Source organism: Glossina fuscipes, unplaced genomic scaffold (genome assembly GCF_014805625.2).
Source record: "Glossina fuscipes isolate IAEA_lab_2018 unplaced genomic scaffold, Yale_Gfus_2 28, whole genome shotgun sequence".
NCBI classification, from domain to species: domain Eukaryota; kingdom Metazoa; phylum Arthropoda; class Insecta; order Diptera; family Glossinidae; genus Glossina; species Glossina fuscipes.
The window spans coordinates 11,229,795-11,253,757 of record NW_023998423.1 but is presented as its reverse complement, the minus strand read 5'-3'; the positions used below and the strand labels follow the sequence as shown (position 1 = coordinate 11,253,757).

Here is a 23,963-nt window from a genome sequence, read left to right as displayed (position 1 = left end):
TTCAAAAAAAAAAGAATATTCTCTTTCCATATATATTCAAACAAATGCTTCAAAAAAACAATACATAACATACGACATTTACATAAAATTTTTTATCTCTTTGCAGTAATTATATGGGCAGTGCTGCTTATTTCACTATGAAGATCCTTACAAAATTATTGAAGATGGCAACATCGTTCGCTTATATGTTGAAAACAGAATACAACAACAAAACAAATTATTAAAAAAAATTAACATTAATGGAAGATTTGATGACTTGACTTTAGCAATATTCAAAGTTAAGTGATAAATTTGTTTTACTAAATAACATCATGAGTCCTAAAGGTTTGCTTTCAATGCGAGCGACGGCTGCCATAGCTACTGCAACCTTTAGAAAAATGTTGATATATAGCAATGCAACAAACAATTGCAAAAATATACACTCTGCGGCTCATTTTCGCAGTGGTGCTGTAAAACCTAAACCAGAGGAAACAAATTTTGCCTTGGGGCGTATAATTTGTACAGTTATTCCTGGTTTGTTCGTTGGAGCAGCTATTAGTAAAACTGTGGCTAACTTTTTGGAAGAGAACGATTTGTTCGTACCCGAAGATGATGACGATGATGATGACTAAATTTGGTAAGGTATGGAGCCTAAATGTTATCTGTCAAGAAAAGAAAAAAATACTAAGGCAAGGCCAAGTGTGTTCAGATAAATCCATGGATAGTTGAAAAGTTAGAAAAGTGTTAACTTCAAACGATTGTTAAATATTTGTTAAATTTGTTGTTCAACTTTTAAAATGCTTGTTTAATTATTAATTATTGATTAATAAATGTAATGCTTCCAAAGTTTTGTTTTCAATATCTTATTTTATAATTTCTATTTATTTATTATTTAAAAACATAACATAATAATGCACAACATAACATTGATTTCGTTTCACGAGTGTTTTATATCTACGCATGCATAGGTACATATATAAATATAAAAAGGTGAAATAAAATTTTTTTATTAATAATATTCTCACAATATCGTGAAAAGTAACAAAAAAGTCCCGTTTTATAGCATTTAATTATTCCATTGAATTACCCATTCCAGCATAATAAATTTCTAGTACTTATATCGAACGGATCGGTTTTCATTTTCATTTGATTACTTTCAACACTATGTTCAATTCCGGTCACAGCATTTGGTTTTGTTGTACCATCCAGAGGAGACCAGATTTTAATGTTATGATCAATGCCCGATGTGGCCATCATACATATATCTGGATGAGGTACCACACAATTGACAATGGCACTGTCAGCCTTATAGACGGAGTGTATATTGCAGGTTTTACGATCCCATATAAAGAAATTACCATCATCTGAACCAGCCACTATATAATCACCATTATAACCGAAATAATTGGCCTCTTTAATATCGGTTGTAATATTGCAATGGCCTACAAAACGCAGAGAATAATCTTTGGCTTTGCTGCGCCAATAAAATTCATCGTCGGATAATTCTAAGCGATTGTAAGCTTCATTGGCTTGCTGTTGACTTTGAGTAGTTTGACGATTCTCTTTGATGTCTTTGTTGAGCATGAGAACGCCGTGATTATTAGCATAACTAGGAAAACGACGTATTAACTCTTTTAGGCATTCATCAGCCTCCTGAGGACGTCCCAATTCTAGTAAAGCTCGTGCCAAACGAAAATGGGCTTTAATATAAGAACAATCTAAACGTAAGGCTTTATGGCAATCGCGTAAAGCAGCGTAAACATCTCCAAACCATAAACGACGCATATACGCTGTAGCGCGATTTAAATACAGAACCGGCCACTGCGATTCCAATCCGATAGCATGTGAATAAGTGTTAATGGCTCTTAAATACTGTTCATTTTCCAGCAATTCGTTACCTAATTTTTTGTATTCATCTATATTTTCGGGTAATTTGCGACGATTACTACTTGAACATTTGGGAATAGTCACTTCAGCGCAATTATCAGGTTCAGCTTCTAAGCACGTTGTGGCTGCCAATTTAAATTCCGGTAGATTAAGAAACACTGGCTGCTCGGCATTCAACAAATCATAAAGATAAATATGTTCAGCGCCCATGTTAACCAAAAGTTCAGTGCCCGTAGGGTTAAAAGTTAGATAGGTTATGGCGCGTGGTTCATGTTCGATAACCTTGGAATTATTTTTATTAATATGGCCAGGACAAAAGTAATTAACGCAATCTTTAGGTATAGGTCTCCCGTTATCAAAAGACTCTAAAAACAAAATAAAAAAGACATCAAATTTAAGAAGTAGAAAATCTACATATTTATATATGTATATATATATTCGCCTTGCGACGCATCTTGAATCACTTCCATCGAGTACGCAAAAAATGCAGAATACTCTGTTAATTAAGATTGTACCACGGTGTGCCGATCAACACTGCTTTTGCATTTACGGCCTATACTGGCCATGGGGAAAGTACGCAAAAAGATATATACTTTTCAGATTTTAATCGCGCGCTCGTATAAGCCAATCTTAAATATTGTGGGAATTTTCAATTGTCTATAGCAATTTTTTCGACATAATCTTGAAATATTATTCCGATCTAAAGTATCTGCATTTTTTGCGGTGTTTCAAGTGTGTTCGTTGGTATTACAATCGGAACGGCAAATTTAGAATTTTATAAAGAAGACAAATTTTAGGAACATTTTTCATACCTGCTGCCAATACGGCGGCTGACGATGATGGTGTTAGCATGCGTCTATCGTAAATACGCGCATAAGGATCATTAGCACCTACCGCCAAAAGTTCAGTTTTTACAGGATTTAACGCTATGCATTTAGCTTCAGCGTTTGTATCAATATAAGTGGTTAAATTAATCAGGCGCACACGATTATCCTCCGATCGACAAGTGTGCTTTTCACGATGATCTAATTGCAGAATGACGCCATCTTCACCCGCAGACCTATATAGACATATTAAATTTCATTATTGTTTATTGTCAACGCATATATTTTTGTTTTTGCCTTACCAAAAAACGTATGGCGAGTCTGGTGCAGTCGCCAATCTCTTCACTCTGGCCCCATGACAGTGGCATGTGTAAATGGCTTCTTGTGAGGAATTGATATCAAACAACATTACTGACTTATCGGCCGCTGCTGTAGCTATCAAAGCATCATTATGTTTCGGGAGAAATTTCACCGAAAACATGTTGCCATAATGTTTCGTATGTATGGCATGTAAGCGCTTCCTTCGAAATGGATCCCAGAGGCATAATTGAAAATCATCAGAACCTGATGCTAATAAGCGACCATTTGTACTCCATTCCAAGCAGTTAACACAGCCTTCATGCCCGTTCAAAACAGCCTCCAACTCAAGACGCTGTATATGTGATGGATGGGTTTGTAAACGTCTTCTTATAGCATAATCTACTTGCGGATACATATAACGATCGAACAACATCAATGTAGAATTGTTACGTCGGGAATCATAGTTTTTGGGATTAATCATACTAGCGCTGCTGAGAGCAAACATAGACAGAAAGATTTTGTTTGTATTGTAAGTTTTTCAAACAATTTCCGAAATAAAAATTAACTTGACTGACGTTAATACAATAAATTGTATTTTTTATATTTTTTTGTATTTATTACATGTAAAGTAAAATCAATATTGTTTTTTGAGCCGATAGCCTTTAGATAGAAACTATATTGCGTTAAGACTTTAGGATTTTGTTTCTCTGACCAAATCAATTAAAATAATAATAATAATAAATATTGTTTTGATAAATATTGTAATTGCGAAAATTCTGTTTACTATTTGTTTATGGTGCTTATGCAAAATTTGCTTTCTTATCAGTGCAATCGTTAACCGATCTTCATTGTTGTTATTATGCACTTATTTCTGAGCTGAAAATACGTCTCTTCTGAAATTTTTATTTACCTATTGAAAATTTTACAATCCAGGCACAAAAAAACTTTCAATTTTTTTTTTTTTTTTCGTGTTTTTTCAGTGCTAATCGCTTATTTCGTTCTTAATTTTAATTAAATTATTTATGCTCATCACTTTTCCTTTGTAAAAATTTTGTTGTTTTATGCTGTATAACGTCGTAGTGATGCATCTTTTATAACAGGTTTGATGTATTTTACGCACTAATAAAAAAATTTTCTTAATTTTTGATAGTTTAAAAAATTTAATTTTAAAATAACTTCAATTGCAATGATGGCCACTTGTTATTTTTCCAGATTTTGTTGCAGCACAAAAATAATACACGAACAAAAATTCACGTAAAGATTTGTTTTTATTATTGTAAGTAAAAATGGAGCTACCAGATTTGATTTATGTTCTAACATATTTTGATAAAATAAATAATAAAAGTCAGATGTCATATTATGTGGACATATGAATATAACAGTACATTCCCCAATTGCAATTCCCTTGTTCTTGCGAGTCGTTTGCAAATATATACTATATATATTTTTATTCAAAATATTTTTGGCAACATGGCGATATCATGTCGATAGCACTTAAATCGGTTTGGCAACGATCTACTCACCAATCTATTTTCACAATTCTTCAAATTGCAGGCCCACGTGCCAGTTAAGCCATGCTGTACCGATTTGGACAAGTGATAATCGCGAGGCGTCATATCTAGTAAGTACGCTGGGTGTGGCAGCACTTCCCATTCGAAGTGCAACAATGTATCCTGGACAACTCGTGCAACAGGTGGCCAAAAAATGGCATTTTCAGTCAATTAGTACCGCTACTTTTAATTTAAACTGTTGAGCCCAGATCCGACAATTGGGACATGATGGAGCAGCATCACCATAAGTCTCTGAACGTGTTTGGTCGTCATCGGAAGCAGATTTCTTCAAATGAACAACAAAAGTAATGAATTTGGAAGATGAATTTTGTGCGCTTCATGGTTAACGTCGACGTACGCTGAATAAATCAATAATATTAAATGAAAAACTTCTATGTTTTGTAGAGGAAGGTCAAAACAATCGAACTCAACTGTAATGTAGATTAGTATTTCACATTTCTTTATCATTTTTACCTCAACAAGTCGCTGATCAAAATTTTTGCAAGCACCTAATATTTCTAATCTACGCTCGCTGAGGGAAGAATGAAGTATCTTCGTATTAAGGCATCAAAATATTGCATGCACACGCAATTACTACTTTATTTGAGAAAACCATTTTTTTGACTTTCAGCGAAACGTACCAACGTCACAAATATATATTCTACAAAATAGTTGTAACGAAATCCTTGTACTTTGTTACTACTCTATTAAATGATATCATGAAAAGATTACTGAGAATTATCCGTTTAAAAAATGATGATTTGAATGGATTCTTGATTTAAACACGATTTGATTAGAATAGGTATAAATTGTTAAATTAGGTAGAAAACTTGTTCAATTTGGGTTGATTTTATTTTGGTAGTCCCTTTAGAGACTATCTGCAAAAGCTATAATTTTGTTTTGAAACGTTCTTGCTTTTTATACAATGCAACTTAAAAACTCTGATTATTTTAATTTTCTGTTATTTATGAAAACAATATTACCATAATGTTTCGTATGTAAGTGCAAAAAAGCAATGTCCGTAAAAATGGTCTTCTAACGCGCTAAATCAAAATAATAAACGCTTATTACATTATGCATGTAACAGTAATCTATGGTTGACATCACTTGACATTCCTCTCACAAAATACAATATGTGGTGAAAATTCAATAATAATTTTTCTTCATATCAAACAAAAAAGTACGTTTTCTATTTTAATACAACAGAATAAAATTGTGAAATAAATGTAATAAATAATAATACGTGCACTTTGTTTGTGTTAGAAAACTTTAAAACAAAAGTTTTTAATTATGAAAATGTCAAAAGAAAAAGAGAAGAAAATCAAACCAATTAATGGAGCAATAAACAACAAAAATTTGCTGGACAAGAACGGCGGCAGTGTAAAAGCAGAAAATTTTTCTGTCCCAACGACGCAAATGGATGTGTCCATACCTGATTTGGAGGACGAGGCAGATGATCTCTTCCATTCAGCACCCAATACACCGACTAGAACACCGCAAACCACACCCGAAAGTGCAAGAAAATTATTTTTGGACTGGGAGTGTGAAGAATATCCATTGCATAAATGCGTATTTTTGGATGATTACAAAATGTTGGCTTATCTATTGCAAAAACCCCTGGGTAAATCTCTGGATGTTGAGCTTTCCCGTCGCGATAAACATGGTAACTCGCCTCTGCATTTGGCAGTCACGTTAGGTCGTAAAGAATGTACGCATCTACTATTAACTCATAATGCTCCAGTTAAGCAAAAGAACAGTGAAGGTTGGTCTTGCCTGGCAGAAGCTATATCGTACGGTGATCGACAGATAATAGGGGCGATGTTGAGAAAATTAAGGCAGCAATCACGGCAACATTTGGAATCGCAAAGAGCGAATATGATACGCGGCTTACAACAGATGCAAGATTTTTACATGGAGCTTAAATGGGATTTCGCGTCCTGGGTGCCATTGGTCTCGCGCATGCTGCCTTCAGATATATGCCGTATACACAAATCAGGAAGTTCTCTGCGGCTGGATACTACCCTGGTGGATTTTAATGATATGCGTTGGGAACGGGGTGATATATCATTCATTTTTCGGGGGGATCGCCCGATGAATCATTCATTAACCGTTCTAGATAATGAATATGAATGCTATCAACGAATACACTATGAAGAAGCAGATATAGAGGACGAAATTGATACTTTAATGTCCACGGATATTTTAGCTGCTAATATGTCAACTAAAAGCATACATTTTAGACGAGCGCAAACAGGCTGGATATTTAAAGAAGATCGGAAAGAATTGGTGGGCGGACAATATCACTGTGAGTTGTATGCTATTCATGGCTTAATCCTCAAACAACGTAAGCGACGTGAACATCTTTCTCAAGATGATCTGCAGAAAAATAAAGCAATGGTGGACACTCTAACAAAAGGACGTCGCTCGAGTTTAACCAACTGCAGCAACAATTCGGCCGATGCAGGGTCCACTAGTGCCACGGTGACTATTCCGCGACGTTGCTCACTACAGCCGCCACCAGCCCCTGCCATCTCATGGGAAGAATATATTAATGCAGAAGTCGGTAAATGTCCGCAACTTGGACGCCCCCCCATCCACAAGCAGTCCAATAAGTCGTTACGTGCCACTGTAGCTATGAGCAAAGATTTTCCTCTTAATGTGGACATGTTGCTTAACATATTGGAAGTTATAGCTCCTTTTAAACATATTAATAAATTGCGTGAATTTGTTGCTCTTAAACTGCCTGCCGGTTTTCCTGTTAAGGTGGAGATACCCGTCCTACATACCGTTACTGCTAAGATAACATTCCAAAAGTTTGAATTTCGTGACAATATCTCATCAGAGCTTTTCGAAATACCTGAACATTACATAGAAGATGCTAGACGTTTTCCCGATTTATGACCAAGTGGACAACAAGAAGTCGAGGATGTAAATCGTAATAGTAACGCCTTGAATGGCGTTAACATTAACAAGCATAGAGATAAAAATCTCAGAGGAACAGAAATGACAAGAGCGGCTGAATTCGAATGAATTGCGGCAAGTAATGAATGAATGAAGGCAGTCGATATGTGAAAGAGTAGCATCTATATGTGCCTACATATAGAACTTTTATAAAGATCAAGAGCAACTTCAAGTATCAATTAAGCACACAATGAAGAATTTTTTTATTTTATGTTGAATCAAGCAGACAAATTGAGGCGGATGTAAAAATTTAGTGCATATAAAATTCCGACGTAGGCAGGAAAGTGAAAAGTAAAGATTTAGGTCAACAAATTGTTTACGTTTATTTATCTAATTTGTTACAATTTTGCATGAACAATGTACAAAATGGTTCTAAAGCTGATCTTGTGACTCACCGATAACAGAATAGAAAATAATATTATTTCATTCATCATTTTCTCGTTGATTACTTTATATTTGCTTTTCCACTTCCTTATGTTTTCTTTATTTTCAGCATTTCCCGTTGTAAACTAAAAACAATGAAACCGTTAGATGCTAATAAAGCAGGAAATAGGTGACAGTATCGTATTTTTCGGACAATAAGATGCACCTTTTTTACATAAAAAAGTGGAGTAAAATTTTGTGTGCGTTTTCTGGTCCGAAGGTAAGATTAGAATATGTTTTCAATAAATCGTCTCTAAACTTGAGGTACATTTTATGGTCACGATGAAAATAATACGAACACTTTCGTTAAGGAGATGTGTGAGTGATAATAACGAGAGTGCAGATATACTGAATATTGCTACAGCAATTTTGATTCGAAAGTAAAATTTATTTTCCTAAAAGTCATCTTATAAATTTGAAGTCGGAAAAATACGGTATATAATTATATTTTTTGATGTTACCATCTCAATTTGTAATAATTATAATTCTAATACAAAGACCGACATCGCACTACGAATTTGAAACTGGTAAATAGATGAGCAAATCCGAAGCGAAATTGACATGTAATCTTTCTGTGGCATTTGAGTTTGTGGCCCGATACGAAATCCACCCATTTACCAAATGGAAATGAAAAATTTGATTATGTCGAGGATGAATTTTCAAGAAGAGACAGACATATGAAAAATAAATTCACCTCATATATCATGGCCGTCTGAAGAGGCCTGTCCATTCCGATTTATATATGTCAAATTTTCAATTCCATAAAAGCAGTTTTATTTAGTGTGTCAGTTCTTTCTGCAATTCTTTGAAACTATTTACAGTTTCTAGCGGAATATAAATTTCAGTTTTATGAATATAAATTTATTCAGTTTTCTAGCTTGATCCCATGACTGAATATATTTCTAAAATTTTTGAAATTTTTGTGAAGATTTCATATCCGGACACATTTATACTACTTCAATACCGTAAGCTTAGTTTTTGGAAATATTCGATGAAATGAAAATGTAGAAAATATGAGAATTTTGACTGCTTTTTAAGCGCTTCGGAAATGAAGCGGATCTCCTAACTTAGGGAATTTTTCAATTTTGTTCTTAATCGCAATCATAATAATAAAAATTTTAAGATAAAATAAGAACTTAAATGTAATCAGAAAATTACCATCATATGTACACATATTTTGTTTTGTTATGCATTCAAGGTCTATAAAATCATATTTAAGCATAAGATAGCAGCACATTATCGTTAATAATCATCATGTATTGTATTATAAACGCTCACACAAGTACTATACTATAAAGATGTAAAGTTAGATAAATAATTTTAGCCAAGTAAGTGTCATCGTTGCTTTGTTATTTAGTATGAAAGTTTAATGTGTGAACTTATTATTATTATCCTTGTTTTTGTTTTTATATAATCATCATCAATTATGCGAAATATTTTTGCTTGAATTTTCTTCTTTTTTTTTTTTTGTTCTCCTTTATTTTAATATTTAAATTGTTTTTAAATGTTTAAAACTCATACGTTTTTCCTAATTAGCCGGATTTGTAATATGACGGCTTTAAGGCTGTTTCAATAGTACTTAATTTCAAGCCACTTAAGTTTAGATTTAGAGCAAAATTTCTTTTCCTACTCAGCCTTCAATGCGGGATGACATAAAGTCTAATTACTGTTTAAATTTCATTTTTAATGCAAAGATCCCTGTAGGGATAGGTAGATAGATGTTAGGCGCATAGAATTTTCCATATATGCAATATACTTGAATTTTCTTCAAGATGAATCCCCTTAAAGTAATATAGTAGAATATTTGCCCAAATTTCTCAAATTTCAAGACAAGTTTTGTTGTTCAGATTTTCAGCGACAAGATTGACTTTTTTAGTTTGGAGTCTTCGATTTCTGAGAAATTACTATATCACTACATTTACAATGCACTTTAAACTAAAGTCAGTCAAATAATCAGTTTATTTGCTGGCATTAAAATTATTATTCTTTAGGTAATGTTAGTTAATAAATTATATGTACATGGAGATGTATATAAAAATATGAAGAAGTATTTATATTAGGGTGTGAAGCTCTTTAATTTTTAATGTAAGGAAAAAAAAAAAAAAAAAAGAAAAAACAAACTCAAGTACGAATATTATATTTCATCTTGGAGCAAACATCGCATACTCCCCATCTCAAAACTCACCCACATAAGCACACAGGAAAAATCAATATATTTTATTAATTGAAGGCATGTTGGTCGGCCGTTTTGAAGCACTTTAGCACTGAACTTCGAGATGGATTGAGTTTTCATTTGTACCAAATTTTATACTGATATCTACTATTACTGGTTGTAAGTTGGCTTGTACGGCTCAGCTATTGTAGACCTCATATGTATTTTTATCTCAAGAACAGGCAAACATACATCAATTCAGAGTCGTTGATATACAATTGATACATAGGGTCGTCATAAGGTCTTTTATGCATATATATATATATATATATTTGAGGACTGCAAGCGAAACGATCAATCTGAAGAATTAAAAAATAAATGAATAAATCATATGCATTTCAAGACATTTAAAAAGTATTGCTTTAAATATATATTCTATATATAAATATAAAATTTTTAAATATAAGAAAAAAGTGTTAATTTATATACACCTTTTAAACACCGTATACTGTATTTATATAAACATAAGGAAATGAAAGACATATATATATATATACTTTATATATATATATATAGATAATAAAATTATTGTATTCACCTTAAAACCAATTTTACATGTGCAACACTTCAAATTCATTACATTTTACATCTAAATTTAATTTAAAACATATGTCACACTGTGCGACAATATGTGAAAAGCTATTCACTTTTAGCAATTTGCGTCTTTTTTAGGAACCATTTAAATAAATCCCAAATTTTCTTAACATCGTATCAATGTCTTTTCTAATTTTTGTGTTTATTTTCCATTTTTTGGCACCTACTTCGACTTGGGGCTATAATGAATCGATTCTAGCCCATTAATATTAATAAACTATTAATTTATATAATTTATTTGTACTCTACGTTACTCGTGATGCAGGGATTTATTAAGTTTGTATAGACGTGTCAAATACGTAATAACTATAATGGAAAGATTTGAGACTGTGACTGAAATTTGCTTATCTATATGTCGGTCTGATAGTTGGCTATGGAATTCTTCGATTAATCAAAATTAAATAATTAATCAAATTTAATACATTATTTGGCCAAAGTTGATTGAATCCGAATATTTTTGCTCTCAAAATTTAATTAATTTTCAATATTTCACGGTAAACATCGGTGAAAACAACTAAGAACATTGTAGTTGGGCAAGGCCGACCACTGAATACCCTACACCATATTGTGTAAGACACATTTTATTTTTGTATGAAACGACAAGTATGGGTCAAAACTTCGATTTTTCAGCTCTACAAAGGATCAATTTTTGTGAAAATCCTTTTTAGGGTACATTGCAAAAAATAGCTTGACATGGCCCAAATTTGGTATAGTTAATTCTTTTATGTTTAGTTACTACTATAATATAATTTTCATCAGGAAGCATTGAAAATTTTACCTCTTTGTCGTATGTCGACTTTAGTTTTCGTTACATGAGAGGAGACTCAAAAATTGCCTCAGCTAGTCTAAAGTTTTCATACGAATTTAGAATGCCGAAATACTACTACTTAGCTACTTTTGTCAAGAAATTTTGAAAATTGTAATTTTTTCTATATAACGTCTTTTCAAAATTTGGTCTCTGGGTCAAATCACTATACCAAATTCATCATAATATCTCACAAATTGCGGCCTGTTGCTTGAACACAAAATTACATACACAAACATCAAACGGATAGACGGACAGGCAGGCTTAGATCAATTCAGATTATGATTCTAAATCGATTGGTGGATCTATACCACACAAGTGGTGTAGGGTATTTAGTTGAAACCATTCTTTGCACCCTCTCGCATTCTTTATAAAAACTAAGTCTATATATGAGAAGACGTGATTTTTATTATTTTGCGATGTAGATTTGCTATGCTAAATTTGAATCCCGTTGGTTCATTCTTAAACACTACCCCATTTAATTATTGCCATAAAGAATAAAGTTTCGCAAGACGACGAAGTCTAATTTTTGGTATTTTATGACGAAAATAATGTTGTAGGGTATTTAAATTTGTCCTAGCCCGATTGTAACTTTTTTTAGTTTGTGTTGAAATGTGTTTTAATAAAGCAATTCTTACTTGCTTTGTCTAGTCATAGTATTTCTAAATAATCACCAACACATTATAATGCTTCTGTACCAATAAGAGACAGCGGCGCAGAGAATAAAATCAATATAGTGGCTTTAAGCAAAATGATAGATTCTGATCTGAATCTACCAATTAGATATTATTCAAAGGAAGGATTATTTCTTCAATCAATTGAAGTCACATTTTTGAAACAAAAATCAATAAGTTCTGCTTACGGACCCTGCTTGGGACCATGTAGATGCGGCATTTCTTTAGAAACGATAAAAATCTATGGTTGTCTCGTAACTATTAACTACTAGTAATAAAGATATCAAACTCTTTTACAGTTCATAATATCTGTGGCATCAATATATACAATCCATAGTTTGTTATTAGCAGAAAAAATTTCCAACAACACGCACATTTTCATTTCCGGCTAACTATATTCTGAACATGTTTACACGCAAAGCGTGGTAGCAAAAGAGTGAAAATTTATTATCATATTTTTTATTTACATTTTTATACCCTATAGTATGAAGGGTATATTCATTTTATCAAACCCTTTGAAATGCCCAGAAGAAATCCGTAGAGACCCCACAAACTATATATATTCTTGATTAGCAGCAAGTTCTAAATCGATTTACGTATCTGTCTGTCCGTCTGTGTAATGTCTGTTCTAAACGTTCTCTTGGCCGCAAAAATGAAGCTATTCATCAGGCAACGTTGGACGTTCTCGCATGCAGGTTGGTATTGGAAATGGGTCAAATCGATGGAAAGACTCACCTGCAGCACCACGTAATTTGAGAACATTTCCATTTTTCAAAAGAAGTAAAAAAGTGTTTTCTTTCCTTATCCGTAAAATATAGCATGTTCGAGATGTTCGAAAATTTGGACGCACATTCTATGGGCGATGCTGTAGCATCTGCACAAAAATGAAAAATTTGACCACGACTTCCGAATATTATATATATATATACTATAAATACTACACTATACTCTACTATACTTTACTATACCACACTATATATATATATATATACTATATACACCGCACCAGAGTCTCAAATCCGGGTATTCTTTCATACACAAATTTCAAAAACTGATTAAAAATAGTTTCCGAAAGAAAAGTTTGAATTCTTTTTGCTCATTCTTTCATAGAGATTCACGTGATAGAGGTGAATATAGGTGACATTTCCTAGTTTGGCCGCACTAGAGTCTCTAATGGTGTTCCCCCATATCCATTTTTCCAAAAAAGAAATCGAAAATAATAGTACTTACGATATCACTGAAAAATTCGAATTTTTTACGATATTACTGAATAATCTCGGTTTTGGTCAAATTCCTAACAGAGGCAATCATAGTTCCAGTTGTTCAGTTTAAGTAGCTTTGGTAGCTCTTTGCTCTCCAGAATTGAAACAACAACAATTGACGAAGCGCGGCATATAGTCAGAAAATATATATATTTATTTTGGTTTTACGCAATCGTTTGATATCAATCAATGAAAACATTTTTGTTATTTAGTTTTTATCAAGAAAAGTCGCACAATAATTAAAATTACAATTTAATTCACATAAACTGATTGAAAAATCTCGTCCCGGCGGCGTACAAAATGCCTAAATATGGAAGCTTTGGACCTCTAATTGGTGTAATCTACGTTAATAACACGCATTGTCGGTTTTTGGTAAGGATGACTCAAGAAGCAAATGGAATTAAGAAAAAATATATATCATTATGGAGTTTAGGTCTATTCTGCAAAGAATGCTGAAGTTTTGACATTTCATGAATTGAAATTAAAGCAAATCGTTCATAATGCCGGTTGGATGGAATATGACCCGACAGAGATATGGAAACATACCCTAGAGTGCATAGAAGTAAGTTTGTGTGTTGCCTTATAAAAGTAATAAGATTTCTTTCTACTCTCTTATGTGATATCATATTATTATAGGTAGCTTATAAAAATTTGGTTATACTAGAGATAAGCCCCTATGACATCATAGCTGTAGGTATTTGTAGCGTGCGCGGTACTACAGTGATATGGGATAGCACAACTGGAGCTAGTTTATATAATGCTATTGGTATTTTAAGGAAAACGTGGGAGATGTGCACAAATGAATGTTTGACTGATGTCTTTTTTTTTTTTGTTTATTTTCGATTTAGGTTGGACTGATTGCCGTTGTACTTCACAACTCAAGACAATACTCAATAATGTTAAATATAATGTTAATTATTTACGACCGCGTTCCGGTTTGCCCTTAAGCACTTGCTTTAGTGCCTTGAAGATCAAATGGCTAATGGACAATGTAACGTCTGTACCAGATCATATAACCAAACGAACATTGTGTTGCGGTACTTTAGATTCATGGTTGTTGTGGGTACGAATCTTGATCTCTTTTTTGTTTGCATTTTTTATTATGTAATATATTGGTGCGATGTTCAAATAGAATTTAACTGGAGCCGAATCTTGCGGTGTTCATGCCACAGATGTCACCAATGCTCAATACACTGGATTAATGAATATACGCACTTTGCAATGGGATAAAAGACTGTGTGAATTTTATCGCATACCTTTGAGTATATTACCACGAATACATTCTAATTCTGAAGTTTTTGGTTATGTTATTGGTGGTCCCTTAGACGGCATTCCAATAGCTGGTGTAAGTTAATTTAATTTAATCTAATCGTCTCTGCGTATTTCTTTGAAAAACTCTTCATTTATTTGTAGAGCATAGGTGATCAACCGGCATCTTTGTTAGGCCAATTATCCGTAAAGGTTGGTCAGAATGTGTGTTCGATTGACGATAGTTGCTTTGTTTTATTGAATACTGGCGAAGAATTGATTGAATCTCAGAATGGCTTAATATCTGCGATCGCGTACAAATTAGGTGCTCAAGCGAAACCTTGTTATGCTTTAGAGGGAGCGATTAGTAATGCCGGAGCCACTGTTAAATGGTTGAAAGAAGAATTGCGAATAAATCCCGAAATTAATTCTAACGATAACGTTGTCGAAGTATTGAATACATTTTTAGGCGAAAGTTCTATGATATCTTCTTCCTGTTCGTCCAGTATGTTAAATGCTGAATGCGGCCTGGCTGCCAAAAGGTCTGAAATTACTTTTGTACCTGCTTTTCACGGTTTATATTCGCCATACTGGCGTTACGACGCCCGTGGGTAAGCAAAGAAGAAAGAATACATTTTTCAATTATAAAGAGAAAATGAAATTAATTAAAAAAATTTAAAAGAACTTTATTAGGTTTAACAAGTCAAACGACTGCTCAGAATGTTACTCAAGCGGCTTTCGAGGCTACCGGTTTCCAAATACACGAAATACTGCAGGCTTTCAAACGTGACGCTGTTACTTGGGATTGGAAAAATATTAAAGAACGTTTGCTTTTCGGCGGTGAATACGCGGAAAACAATAGCTTTATACAATTCATTGCTGATATTGTTGGTTTCATATTGGAACGACCACAGACTACTTCACCAGCCGGCTTAGGAACAATGATTGCGGCGGGTATAACCATGAAGGTCGTAGATCTTAAGTACGCAGAATTAGCTTACATGCCGCCCTCAGACGCTTTTAGTCCCACAACTACGCAAAATAGTAATAGCTTAAAACACACATAGAAAGAATCATTGTTATATAATTCTCTTCTATTCCAGGACGTAATTTATTGTACAAGCGTTGGGAATATGCTGTACGCAAATGTCTTAATTGGAATAACTACGCAACTTATGAGACCGATTTAGCTTTATTTGCACAACGCGAACGTGATCCTAATTTATCTATACGTCGCTCCTTGCCGGGTGGCATATTTCTAACAACAACATTTGTTTTCTTAATTGTAGCAAAATTTTTGAAAAACAAATATATAACGTAAATTTGATCTTTCGGTAATGAAGTTTCCATAATCCATTTTTAGGCATTTTTTTTTTTTTAGGTTACTGCTAATAATTAAATTGCATTTTTATGATTTAAATTTTGTACGTACAAAGTGTGTTAAATGAATATCCTTTTTATAGTTGTAAGTATGTTAAGTTATAAAGAGAAGGTCTAGTCATTCGTAATTGTTTTTTCCTTTTTTTTAATTAGCGATAGGATGATAGCTTAAGTTTTAAATTTCTTTATTAAATTACAATTTTTTAGCGTGTTTTCCTTTGAAAAAGAATAAAATCTTTATTTTAGTTAAGAAAACGAATAAGAAAGAGTTACTTTTCTTGCTTTGCCGTGATAAAGGGATTGTTTTCAGTTTTTTTAATTTATCTTTATTATCATGGGCACAAGAACACGCCTGGAGTAGAAATTGGAGAAAAATGTTTGGAAATTTCATGCAACGTGGCATACGGCAGTTATAACACGGTTTCGATAGAACATGATTGCAAAAAATCGAATATAGTTTTTTTTAAACTATTTTTGCTTTTATTTTTATTTTGTTATTAATAAGAGATTTTTTGTAAACTATAATTGCTTTTATTTTTATTTTGTTATTAATAAGCGAAGCTTTAACCAATTTTGAGAAAAAGGAAATATAGCTTAGTTGTATTTGTTGATAGATAACAATTAATTTTGTAATCGTAATTATAATTTTTTGAGCATGTATTCATTTTTTGTATTTCATAAGTTGTTTTTACGAAAAAACTTATTTCTCCCTTGAAAGGAAATTTAAAGAAATCAAATAAATAAAAGAAATTTACAGTTTAAAATGTTGTTTTGATATACACACACACATTACTTGAAGATATCTTATAACACGGTTTTGATACAACGCGAATAAGAGTACGATAGAGCACATTTTACCTTTTTATACCAGCCAGTGAAGGGTGCTTGTATACTTATTTTGCTTTTTCTCATAATGTGTATAATACCCAAAAGGAAACTTCAAAGAGTGCACAAAGTATATATATATATATATATATTCTTGATCAGTGTGAAATTCTGAATTGATGAAACCTTGACTGTTCGTCCGGTTGTCTGTGTGGTTTTTGTTGCTGGCACTCTTCCGGTTGCACAAATTATGATTTCATCTTCAAATTAGGCAGAAACATAGGAAGTTTTTGCACGCAGGTTTGGTATTGAAAAATGGGCCAAACTGGTCAGAGTAGGAGCATAACTTGAATGCAGCTCCTAGTAAATTACGTTACTCTATATGATATTTTGGGTTAAATAAAAAATAAAAAAATAAAAATTTGTATAACGCGATTTCGCAACAGAAAGGTACGCATTAATTGTGCTAAGCGAGGAATGCCTGTGCGTTCCACATCAATAAATCGGAGCGAATATTGGACAAAAATGAACCCGTTTATCTGTTATTCAGCGCCTGTTGTCTGAGGACAATGACTTGTTTTCAACAAGCAGAAAATTTTACCTCCAAACAACCATAACGAAATCTTGAAGTAACAGTAAAAACTTCTCATGTTAACTTCTTTTCTAAAAATTTCTTCATATTAAAAAAAATATATATATATATAAAGCACCACTAGAATTGAACCATTTAGTGCTCATCCCATCATTAGTTTGTATACGATATTTGACTGCAAGATATTTTTATATATCCCACATCGATTCTTTATTTTTGCTTCGACTTTCTAGAACCCCATCAGTACTTCTATAAACTGAAAATCATATATCTTATGTTTTTCTTAGTAATTGTAGAGGAACCGTTGTTCCAATTTAGCAAACTGTTGAATTTGATGAGGTGATTTTTTTAGGAAGTAACTAAAAGCTATAGCTGTAAAATTTTGGTCAATATTTGTAAATCATTTCATCCGTCCATGAAGTTTAAATTTTTCTTTACTTTATTTCTAACAAAAAAAAAAAAAAAAAAAGACGAAGGACTTTGAGCGATTTTAACTTCTTGCTGACAATCCTGGGTTGGTAAGCATCTTAAGTGTTTCAGATTTAAATATTGGAGATAAATAATTTTAATATGAATTTTTTTTGACCTGCCGCTTAGGTTATGCTCCATATAGGTACAGGCACCTTGGTGATCAGGAAGGGTTATAAGAAGAAGGAGGAGAAAGGAAGGATCACTTTTTGTGAACGTTCGACTTGAAAATGGAGACGAAAAAGTGACGAATCATGGTAGTGCGTTGTGCGGTATACAGGCAACTCCAGGACAAGTGGGTGAGAATGTTGAGAAAGGTGTATAGTCTTGTTGAAGGGATTAGTTGATGGACATATCTCTTTTATTTCTGTAGAATGAATACACCTGCACATAAGAGCACCACAAACCTCGTTAATGCAATGCTCAAGGATGCGGATAGTTCTGGGCACACTCGTCGCCAAAGATCATCTTAGCCTTTCGCTTTACTCGGTCGATAAAGCACCTCCAATTAAAAATCGGAGACTCCCGCCTACACATAAGAGTTATACTCTTATTTTGGCTGGATTAACGATACGGATGTCGGCTGCAGTGAAGTATTCTTTGCACCACTTTGAAACACTTAAGCTCTTGGTTGTGTCCTTCGACGCTTCGAACACATGTCATGTCCAATGAACACCATTTTGTATTCTCATGCCAAGAACATCAACGGTTGCCGATTCTTCTACATTGCTAACACCGAAAAGAGGGGTTCTTCGTCATTGTTCGTGTGCGTCATTAAAGCTTAACCTATTTATTCGAATCCAGTATGATATTCTTATGAGATTCCGAGTTAGCGTGCCATTTATCGTGCAGCGTTTATTTTGTAACGCAAATTGGTTTGGTCGTTTGAACTAAAACGCCAAACTTTAAATGCTTTCTCTCTGGACTTGATTGCATTTTTGCAAACCTCCTTAAAGCAGCATTTTTCTTTGGAAAGGAATTTATGTCTGCAGTCCATGTTTAATGACGTTTTGTGTCATCGATTTAGCTGTCGGAATGATTTTGCAGAATTGAAGACGGCTTGGACAGGGTGTCAAAGGTCGATCGGCAAGTGTGGGCTGGGCACTCATCTTGCAAGCCAAGCTCAATTAACTTGCCCCGCTATTGAAGTTCAACAGGTGATGCTGTAATACCTTTATGAAAATGGGAAAGGTTGGCCACTTCTACTCAACGTTATAGTGTAGCAAAATTTAACTTTTTGCGATACCTTTACAAAGCGAGAAAGAAGCTTCAAAAGCCCCATAAAGTAATTGAGTTCTTGGGCAATTTCAATTTTGAAATGCACCTAAGCATATCAGTCTGTTAGCCTACCAAACTGCGTAGCATCTGTGCTAAACATTCTGTCCTTCGCAAAAATGAAGATATCGCCTAAAAATTTGCAAAAGAATTTGAAAGTGCTCTCAACTTTTTAAAGGACCCGTCTGCAATGTCACACACACGCCTATGCGCCAAAACAATTTATTTTGAAAATAAGAACATCCAACCGCGGTCATCCCCTATCATAGCGGATGAAAATTTAGTTTTAGAATATAATTTTCTTACTTGATATTATATTCAATGATTTTATTAAATTTTATGAAATTAAAATTAAATTATTTATTATTTTTATTGTATTAAATATATTAACTAGTGTTGCCGTGATCGGACGCTAAGCTTTTGCGTGTTTGCGCTGATTTTTGTAGTACACTCCCAATATGACATATACCGCCTGTGAGCGTGTATTTCTGACCCATATATATATGCCTGTTTTTTTTTTTCTTTTTCACTTCATTTTTTTTTTATTTAGTATTTACTTATTTGTACATGAATTTTTCTAGTTTTAAAATTATTTTCTTTTCATTTAATCTTTAGACACGTTAGAGAAAAGCCTATAATTTTGAGTTTGCTTACAAGTTCTTAGAACGCTACAGTCGGTCAAGGTTAGCCATTAAATATACCACACCACATTGTCTAGCACAATTCTTATTTTTATTATAGAACACAAAAATTTTATCTTGTTTCTGTCTTAAAAAACAGCAACTTTCCTAAAATTTACATAGGGCAGAGTCCAAAAATAGGCGTACATGGTTCAAATTTGGTAGATTTCATTTTTGTATGAAATAACTTTTATGGGTCAATTTTCATCATCATATATTAAAACTTGGCCTTTTCTGCTCTACAAAGGATCAATTTTCGTAAAAATCTTTATTAGCGTAGGATTCAAAAAATAGGCCGAGATTGTCCAAATTTGGTACAGTTCATTTTTTTACGTTAACCTACTATTACGATATAATTTTCATCATTAAGCATTGAAAGTTATACCTTTTTGTCGTATGAACTTTAGTCTGCGTTATATGAGAGAGGGTTCAAAAATTGGCTCAGCCGATTCAAAGCTTTCAATTTAGAAATCCGAAATACTATTACTTGGTCACAATTGCCGGCATAGTCTAAAAATTGTGACTTTTTAGAACAATGCTTTATAAGGGGAGTGGTTGAAAAAGTGGACCAAGTGGTAAACCATTTTCAATAGCGTTCGTTTTGGGGCCAAAACACATCTGTGTATCAAACTTCATCAAAATATCTCTAAAATTGTGACTTGTAGCTTGAACACAAGTTTACATGGACGGACACAAACCGGACAGACGGACAGACATGCTTAGATCAATTCAGATTATGGTTCTGAATCGATCGGTATCGTAAAACGTTGGTCTTAAGCTCTTCTGTGTGTCGCATATGTCCGCACTAACTTAACATACCTTGTAGTATATACCCTACACAAGTGGTGTAGGATGCAAAAAACGTAACAAAAATTGGCCCGAAATCTTCAAATAAAATTAGATAGATATATGTGCAAATTTTAGACCGCATCTGTTTCTTAGCGCTAAGGCTAAGATCTGTTGAAAATATTCAAATTGAACTTTTCGTCTTTCAAGAAAGGCATATAAAGTGCAATGAAATAGACGCCGTTGAATTTATTATCTTGAAAATTTATATCAATTTATCAATGGCCTTGAATGAAATGGAAAACAATCCCATTTTTTGCATTACTTCTTATAATTAATTTAATGGCAGCCAAATAAACACCCTTTCTACTATATATATATATATACAAATATGTACATCCATGTATATGCATAAATGTTTGATTTTTCCAACAAAATCGAGATCTGTTTTAATTCTATATGCATAACTATTATAAAGATGACATGCAATCACGCGCCGCCTAATGTCTTAAAATGTAAATTCTCTCTCTCTCTCTCTCTCTCTCTCTCTCTCTTACACACGCACTAGAAACGGCGCGCTTTGGTCAACGAGCAATTACCTTAAACATGCACCGTTTAATGATAGTAATATGATTTGCTTAAGGTGTTGCAATGGTTTAGATTTGCTTTCCATAATATGAAGACAAACAAATTAATTCGTACAGATTGAAAAAGGGCGCAGTTAGTGAGTGCACCTTTTAAAAGGGAAAGTATAATTGAACGAATATTCGTAATTAAAATTAAGAATTTTAAATATTATTACGTAAATGGGCATTTTACGCTTTTAAAAAACTTTAAAATAAAACATTGCTTACTTATACTTATTTATTATTATTGGTTGTAGTAATCAAGGTCCATTTCGCGGTGGGAGTTACAGAGACAATTGATGCTCTTCTATAAGGTCCTAGATTGAATGACGAGACCGATGATCGTTTAAGAGCCCAAGGGAAATTAGAATTTATATACGATTGTGTGTGTGATGATGATGATGATGACGATTCCGATTCATGGTAAGGATATTCATTTTCTTCATAAGAAGAAACTTCAACGGGCCGATGATTAGGTCTTTGCATTATAAGCGGCATTAGAGGTTTATTGGTAATTTGCACGGGTACCTTAGATTGAAAATAATTTTCATATCCTAGCGTGGAATTTATGTATCTTTCCCCTGAATCATAAGAATCGGGATGTTGTTCCAGATAAGGTGATTGAAATTGCTGTTGCGTTGTTATTGCGTACGGATTTACGGGTAAATGACTAAAAGGTGATGAAGATATCGAATCCAATGAATCTCTATAACGTTCTGTACTGCTGACGTGCTTAGTATGTTTCACGGCCGAAACGGCCGCTGCTAAGTTTTCCGCTGACGATTGTTGCCGGGAATTCGTTATATCCATTTTATTGCTTTTGCGTTTTAAATTGGCGGTCATTACCATGACCGTTGGATTTACCGAATCCATCTGATCTCGTATGCAATTGTTTAGTATGTTAAGAAAAAAGAAAAAAGACAATAAGGTCAAAGCACTTATTAAAGATGAGTTATTTTTCTTGATGCCCTTAAAAATACCAGACCCTTTCTTGGATCCCTTTGCCCGGCCAGCATCGCTTGTCTGTTGATAGGAAAGATCATCCGTACTCAGAGAGGGTGCGTGCAAATCCGTTTCTGTGTGATAATCGTAATCCTGTGAAGCTGGTCTACGATCCAACAAACTTTAAAGCATATTTTTTTTTTTTTTTTTTTGATTTAAATTAATCGGTTCTTACCCATAATATGATTGATGGCCACCTGATGTCGGCCAAGCTCCATTGTTTACATAGGTTCCGGGACCCATAAAATGATGATTAGCGGTTGGCCAGCCCTGATATGCAGGTCTCGGTTGATAACCCGTATTGAATGCGGGATAACTCATTGTCTCTCACTTTTAAGATAATGGCGATCGAATACCGTTTTAGTTTCTTGTTCTCATCGAACTGTTTTTAAGTTTGAAGAAACTTTTTCACTTACTGATTAAGAAATTTTGTATTGCGTTTTTTTAAGCGATGCATGAAATATAATGTAATTAAAATATAATAAAGTGACAGATTAGAAACGAATTGGAGCATTAAATTTTGAAAGCCAGAAGTCTAACAAAAACGAATAGAGCGGATTTTAGTTATGCTACAAATCAATTTATATTAAATTACTTTACTTCATTGCAATGGTTATGCAAACTAAAAAAAAAGAGAGCTCAAATTTAATTAAATTTATTCAGAATCTAAAATTGATTAAATTGCTAAAAATGTGTTGGAAAATTCTTAAAAATAAAAAAAAAAAATTGTCATATTGTTATTAAAATAGACTTTTCCTCGCTACTTCACTTTACTATGTTTAGGCTAAGATATACACGTAGCAAAAATCAAGTGTTTTCTATAAATACATTTAATTATCGCCTTACATTGTGTTTTCGTTCAATATTTTATTTCCGTTGTGACGTCATTTGATTCAAATTGTTTACAAGGAAAAATTCACACCAAGCGATATGATGGACAATATTGATAGGATTCGGACGCGAAACTTATTTTCCTTCTTAGAGAAAATTGTCTTTTCTTTCATCACAAGCTTTGTATAGGACTATGTGTAAGCATGATGAAAATTGATTTTAATGTTGTTGTGTGTGTATGTTAAAAGAATTCTTTTACAATCTTAAAAACGGATTTCCTTCTCAGTTGAAAAGATCTTGCAAGTCTTTAAACACGCTTTCGCCATACAATCTTCTACGGTTTGTATAACGTTCGTGCTCGCGTATTTATAATGGAATTAATTCATGGAAAACTCTTAGCTTATAGTTGTAGCAATCTTTATTTACGTTTAATAATATCGTTTGAGACAATTCAGTGAACAATTTCTATGATATTTTTTAAAAGGATGTATATATTTTTGGTGGTCCTGGATCGAGGTATTGGAAAAGGAATGAAAAAATTTATAATCTCTTTGTGAGGTATAAAAACAATTGATATTAAGAGTAAATATATATGAAGATATGAAATCAAGAAAACAAAAACACGTTTCCCTAGGACCTATCCTCGAGCAGATCGTAACCACGGCTTTATTAGGATCATTTGTGCTCGCTTGAGACTCTCCCACATGTACCTATGGCAAATTTCAGATGCTCTTTTACGCTATGGATCATTTGTGCTCCCTTGAGACACTCCCACAAGT

General features: G+C 33.3%; 5 protein-coding genes across 7 annotated transcripts; 3 read left to right on the top strand and 2 right to left on the bottom strand.

The window, feature by feature from the left end:
* The first annotated feature begins 222 nt into the window (after positions 1 to 222).
* LOC119636411 (essential MCU regulator, mitochondrial) lies at positions 223 to 780 on the top strand. The gene has a single exon (XM_038031729.1). The coding sequence runs from the start codon at positions 312 to 314 to the stop codon at positions 609 to 611; it is 300 nt and encodes a 99-aa protein (XP_037887657.1). The 5' UTR covers positions 223 to 311; the 3' UTR covers positions 612 to 780.
* Positions 781 to 899: 119 nt separating this feature from the next.
* LOC119636409 (WD and tetratricopeptide repeats protein 1) lies at positions 900 to 4,257 on the bottom strand. Of its 3 annotated transcripts, none has more exons than XM_038031727.1 (4): positions 3,901 to 4,257; positions 2,993 to 3,481; positions 2,679 to 2,926; positions 900 to 2,231 (listed from the first exon to the last, which is right to left on the bottom strand). In XM_038031727.1, exons 2-4 carry the CDS (start codon positions 3,469 to 3,471, stop codon positions 1,063 to 1,065), a joined length of 1,896 nt encoding a protein of 631 aa, XP_037887655.1. In that variant the 5' UTR covers positions 3,472 to 3,481; positions 3,901 to 4,257; the 3' UTR covers positions 900 to 1,062. The 3 variants fall into 3 exon arrangements, with proteins under 3 accessions (XP_037887655.1, XP_037887654.1, XP_037887653.1); XM_038031726.1 differs by having other exon boundaries at positions 2,993 to 3,478; XM_038031725.1 differs by lacking the exon at positions 3,901 to 4,257 and having other exon boundaries at positions 2,993 to 3,579.
* Positions 4,258 to 5,841: 1,584 nt separating this feature from the next.
* LOC119636410 (ankyrin repeat domain-containing protein 13C) lies at positions 5,842 to 9,376 on the top strand. Its single transcript, XM_038031728.1, has 2 exons — positions 5,842 to 8,358; positions 8,423 to 9,376. The coding sequence occupies exon 1, from the start codon at positions 5,957 to 5,959 to the stop codon at positions 7,439 to 7,441; it is 1,485 nt and encodes a 494-aa protein (XP_037887656.1). The 5' UTR covers positions 5,842 to 5,956; the 3' UTR covers positions 7,442 to 8,358; positions 8,423 to 9,376.
* Positions 9,377 to 13,610: 4,234 nt separating this feature from the next.
* Positions 13,611 to 16,297, top strand: LOC119636526 (glycerol kinase). Its single transcript, XM_038031920.1, has 8 exons — positions 13,611 to 13,843; positions 13,905 to 14,033; positions 14,108 to 14,237; positions 14,320 to 14,534; positions 14,604 to 14,816; positions 14,885 to 15,330; positions 15,402 to 15,763; positions 15,823 to 16,297. The coding sequence occupies exons 1-8, from the start codon at positions 13,772 to 13,774 to the stop codon at positions 16,038 to 16,040; spliced, it is 1,785 nt and encodes a 594-aa protein (XP_037887848.1). The 5' UTR covers positions 13,611 to 13,771; the 3' UTR covers positions 16,041 to 16,297.
* Positions 16,298 to 21,585: 5,288 nt separating this feature from the next.
* LOC119636347 lies at positions 21,586 to 22,674 on the bottom strand. Its single transcript, XM_038031654.1, has 2 exons — positions 22,529 to 22,674; positions 21,586 to 22,474 (listed from the first exon to the last, which is right to left on the bottom strand). The coding sequence occupies exons 1-2, from the start codon at positions 22,672 to 22,674 to the stop codon at positions 21,586 to 21,588; spliced, it is 1,035 nt and encodes a 344-aa protein (XP_037887582.1).
* Positions 22,675 to 23,963: the final 1,289 nt, after the last annotated feature.

Bases quoted from the DNA above. Each gene is read 5' to 3' on its own strand.
- LOC119636411 (XM_038031729.1), top strand. From the start codon at position 312: ATGAGTCCTAAAGGTTTGCTTTCAATGCGAGCGACGGCTGCCATAGCT.
- LOC119636409 (XM_038031725.1), bottom strand. From the start codon at position 3,495: ATGTTTGCTCTCAGCAGCGCTAGTATGATTAATCCCAAAAACTATGAT. The intron at 2,927-2,992 runs GTAAGGCAAAAA...ATGTCTATATAG, and splicing joins GACTCGCCATACGTTTTTTG to GTCTGCGGGTGAAGATGGCG. The intron at 2,232-2,678 runs GTATGAAAAATG...TTTTGTTTTTAG, and splicing joins AGCCGCCGTATTGGCAGCAG to AGTCTTTTGATAACGGGAGA.
- LOC119636410 (XM_038031728.1), top strand. From the start codon at position 5,957: ATGGATGTGTCCATACCTGATTTGGAGGACGAGGCAGATGATCTCTTC.
- LOC119636526 (XM_038031920.1), top strand. From the start codon at position 13,772: ATGCCTAAATATGGAAGCTTTGGACCTCTAATTGGTGTAATCTACGTT. The intron at 14,817-14,884 runs GTAAGTTAATTT...ATTTATTTGTAG, and splicing joins ACGGCATTCCAATAGCTGGT to AGCATAGGTGATCAACCGGC. The intron at 15,331-15,401 runs GTAAGCAAAGAA...AAAATTTAAAAG, and splicing joins TGGCGTTACGACGCCCGTGG to AACTTTATTAGGTTTAACAA.
- LOC119636347 (XM_038031654.1), bottom strand. From the start codon at position 22,674: ATGAGTTATCCCGCATTCAATACGGGTTATCAACCGAGACCTGCATAT. The intron at 22,475-22,528 runs GTAAGAACCGAT...TATGCTTTAAAG, and splicing joins GGCCATCAATCATATTATGG to TTTGTTGGATCGTAGACCAG.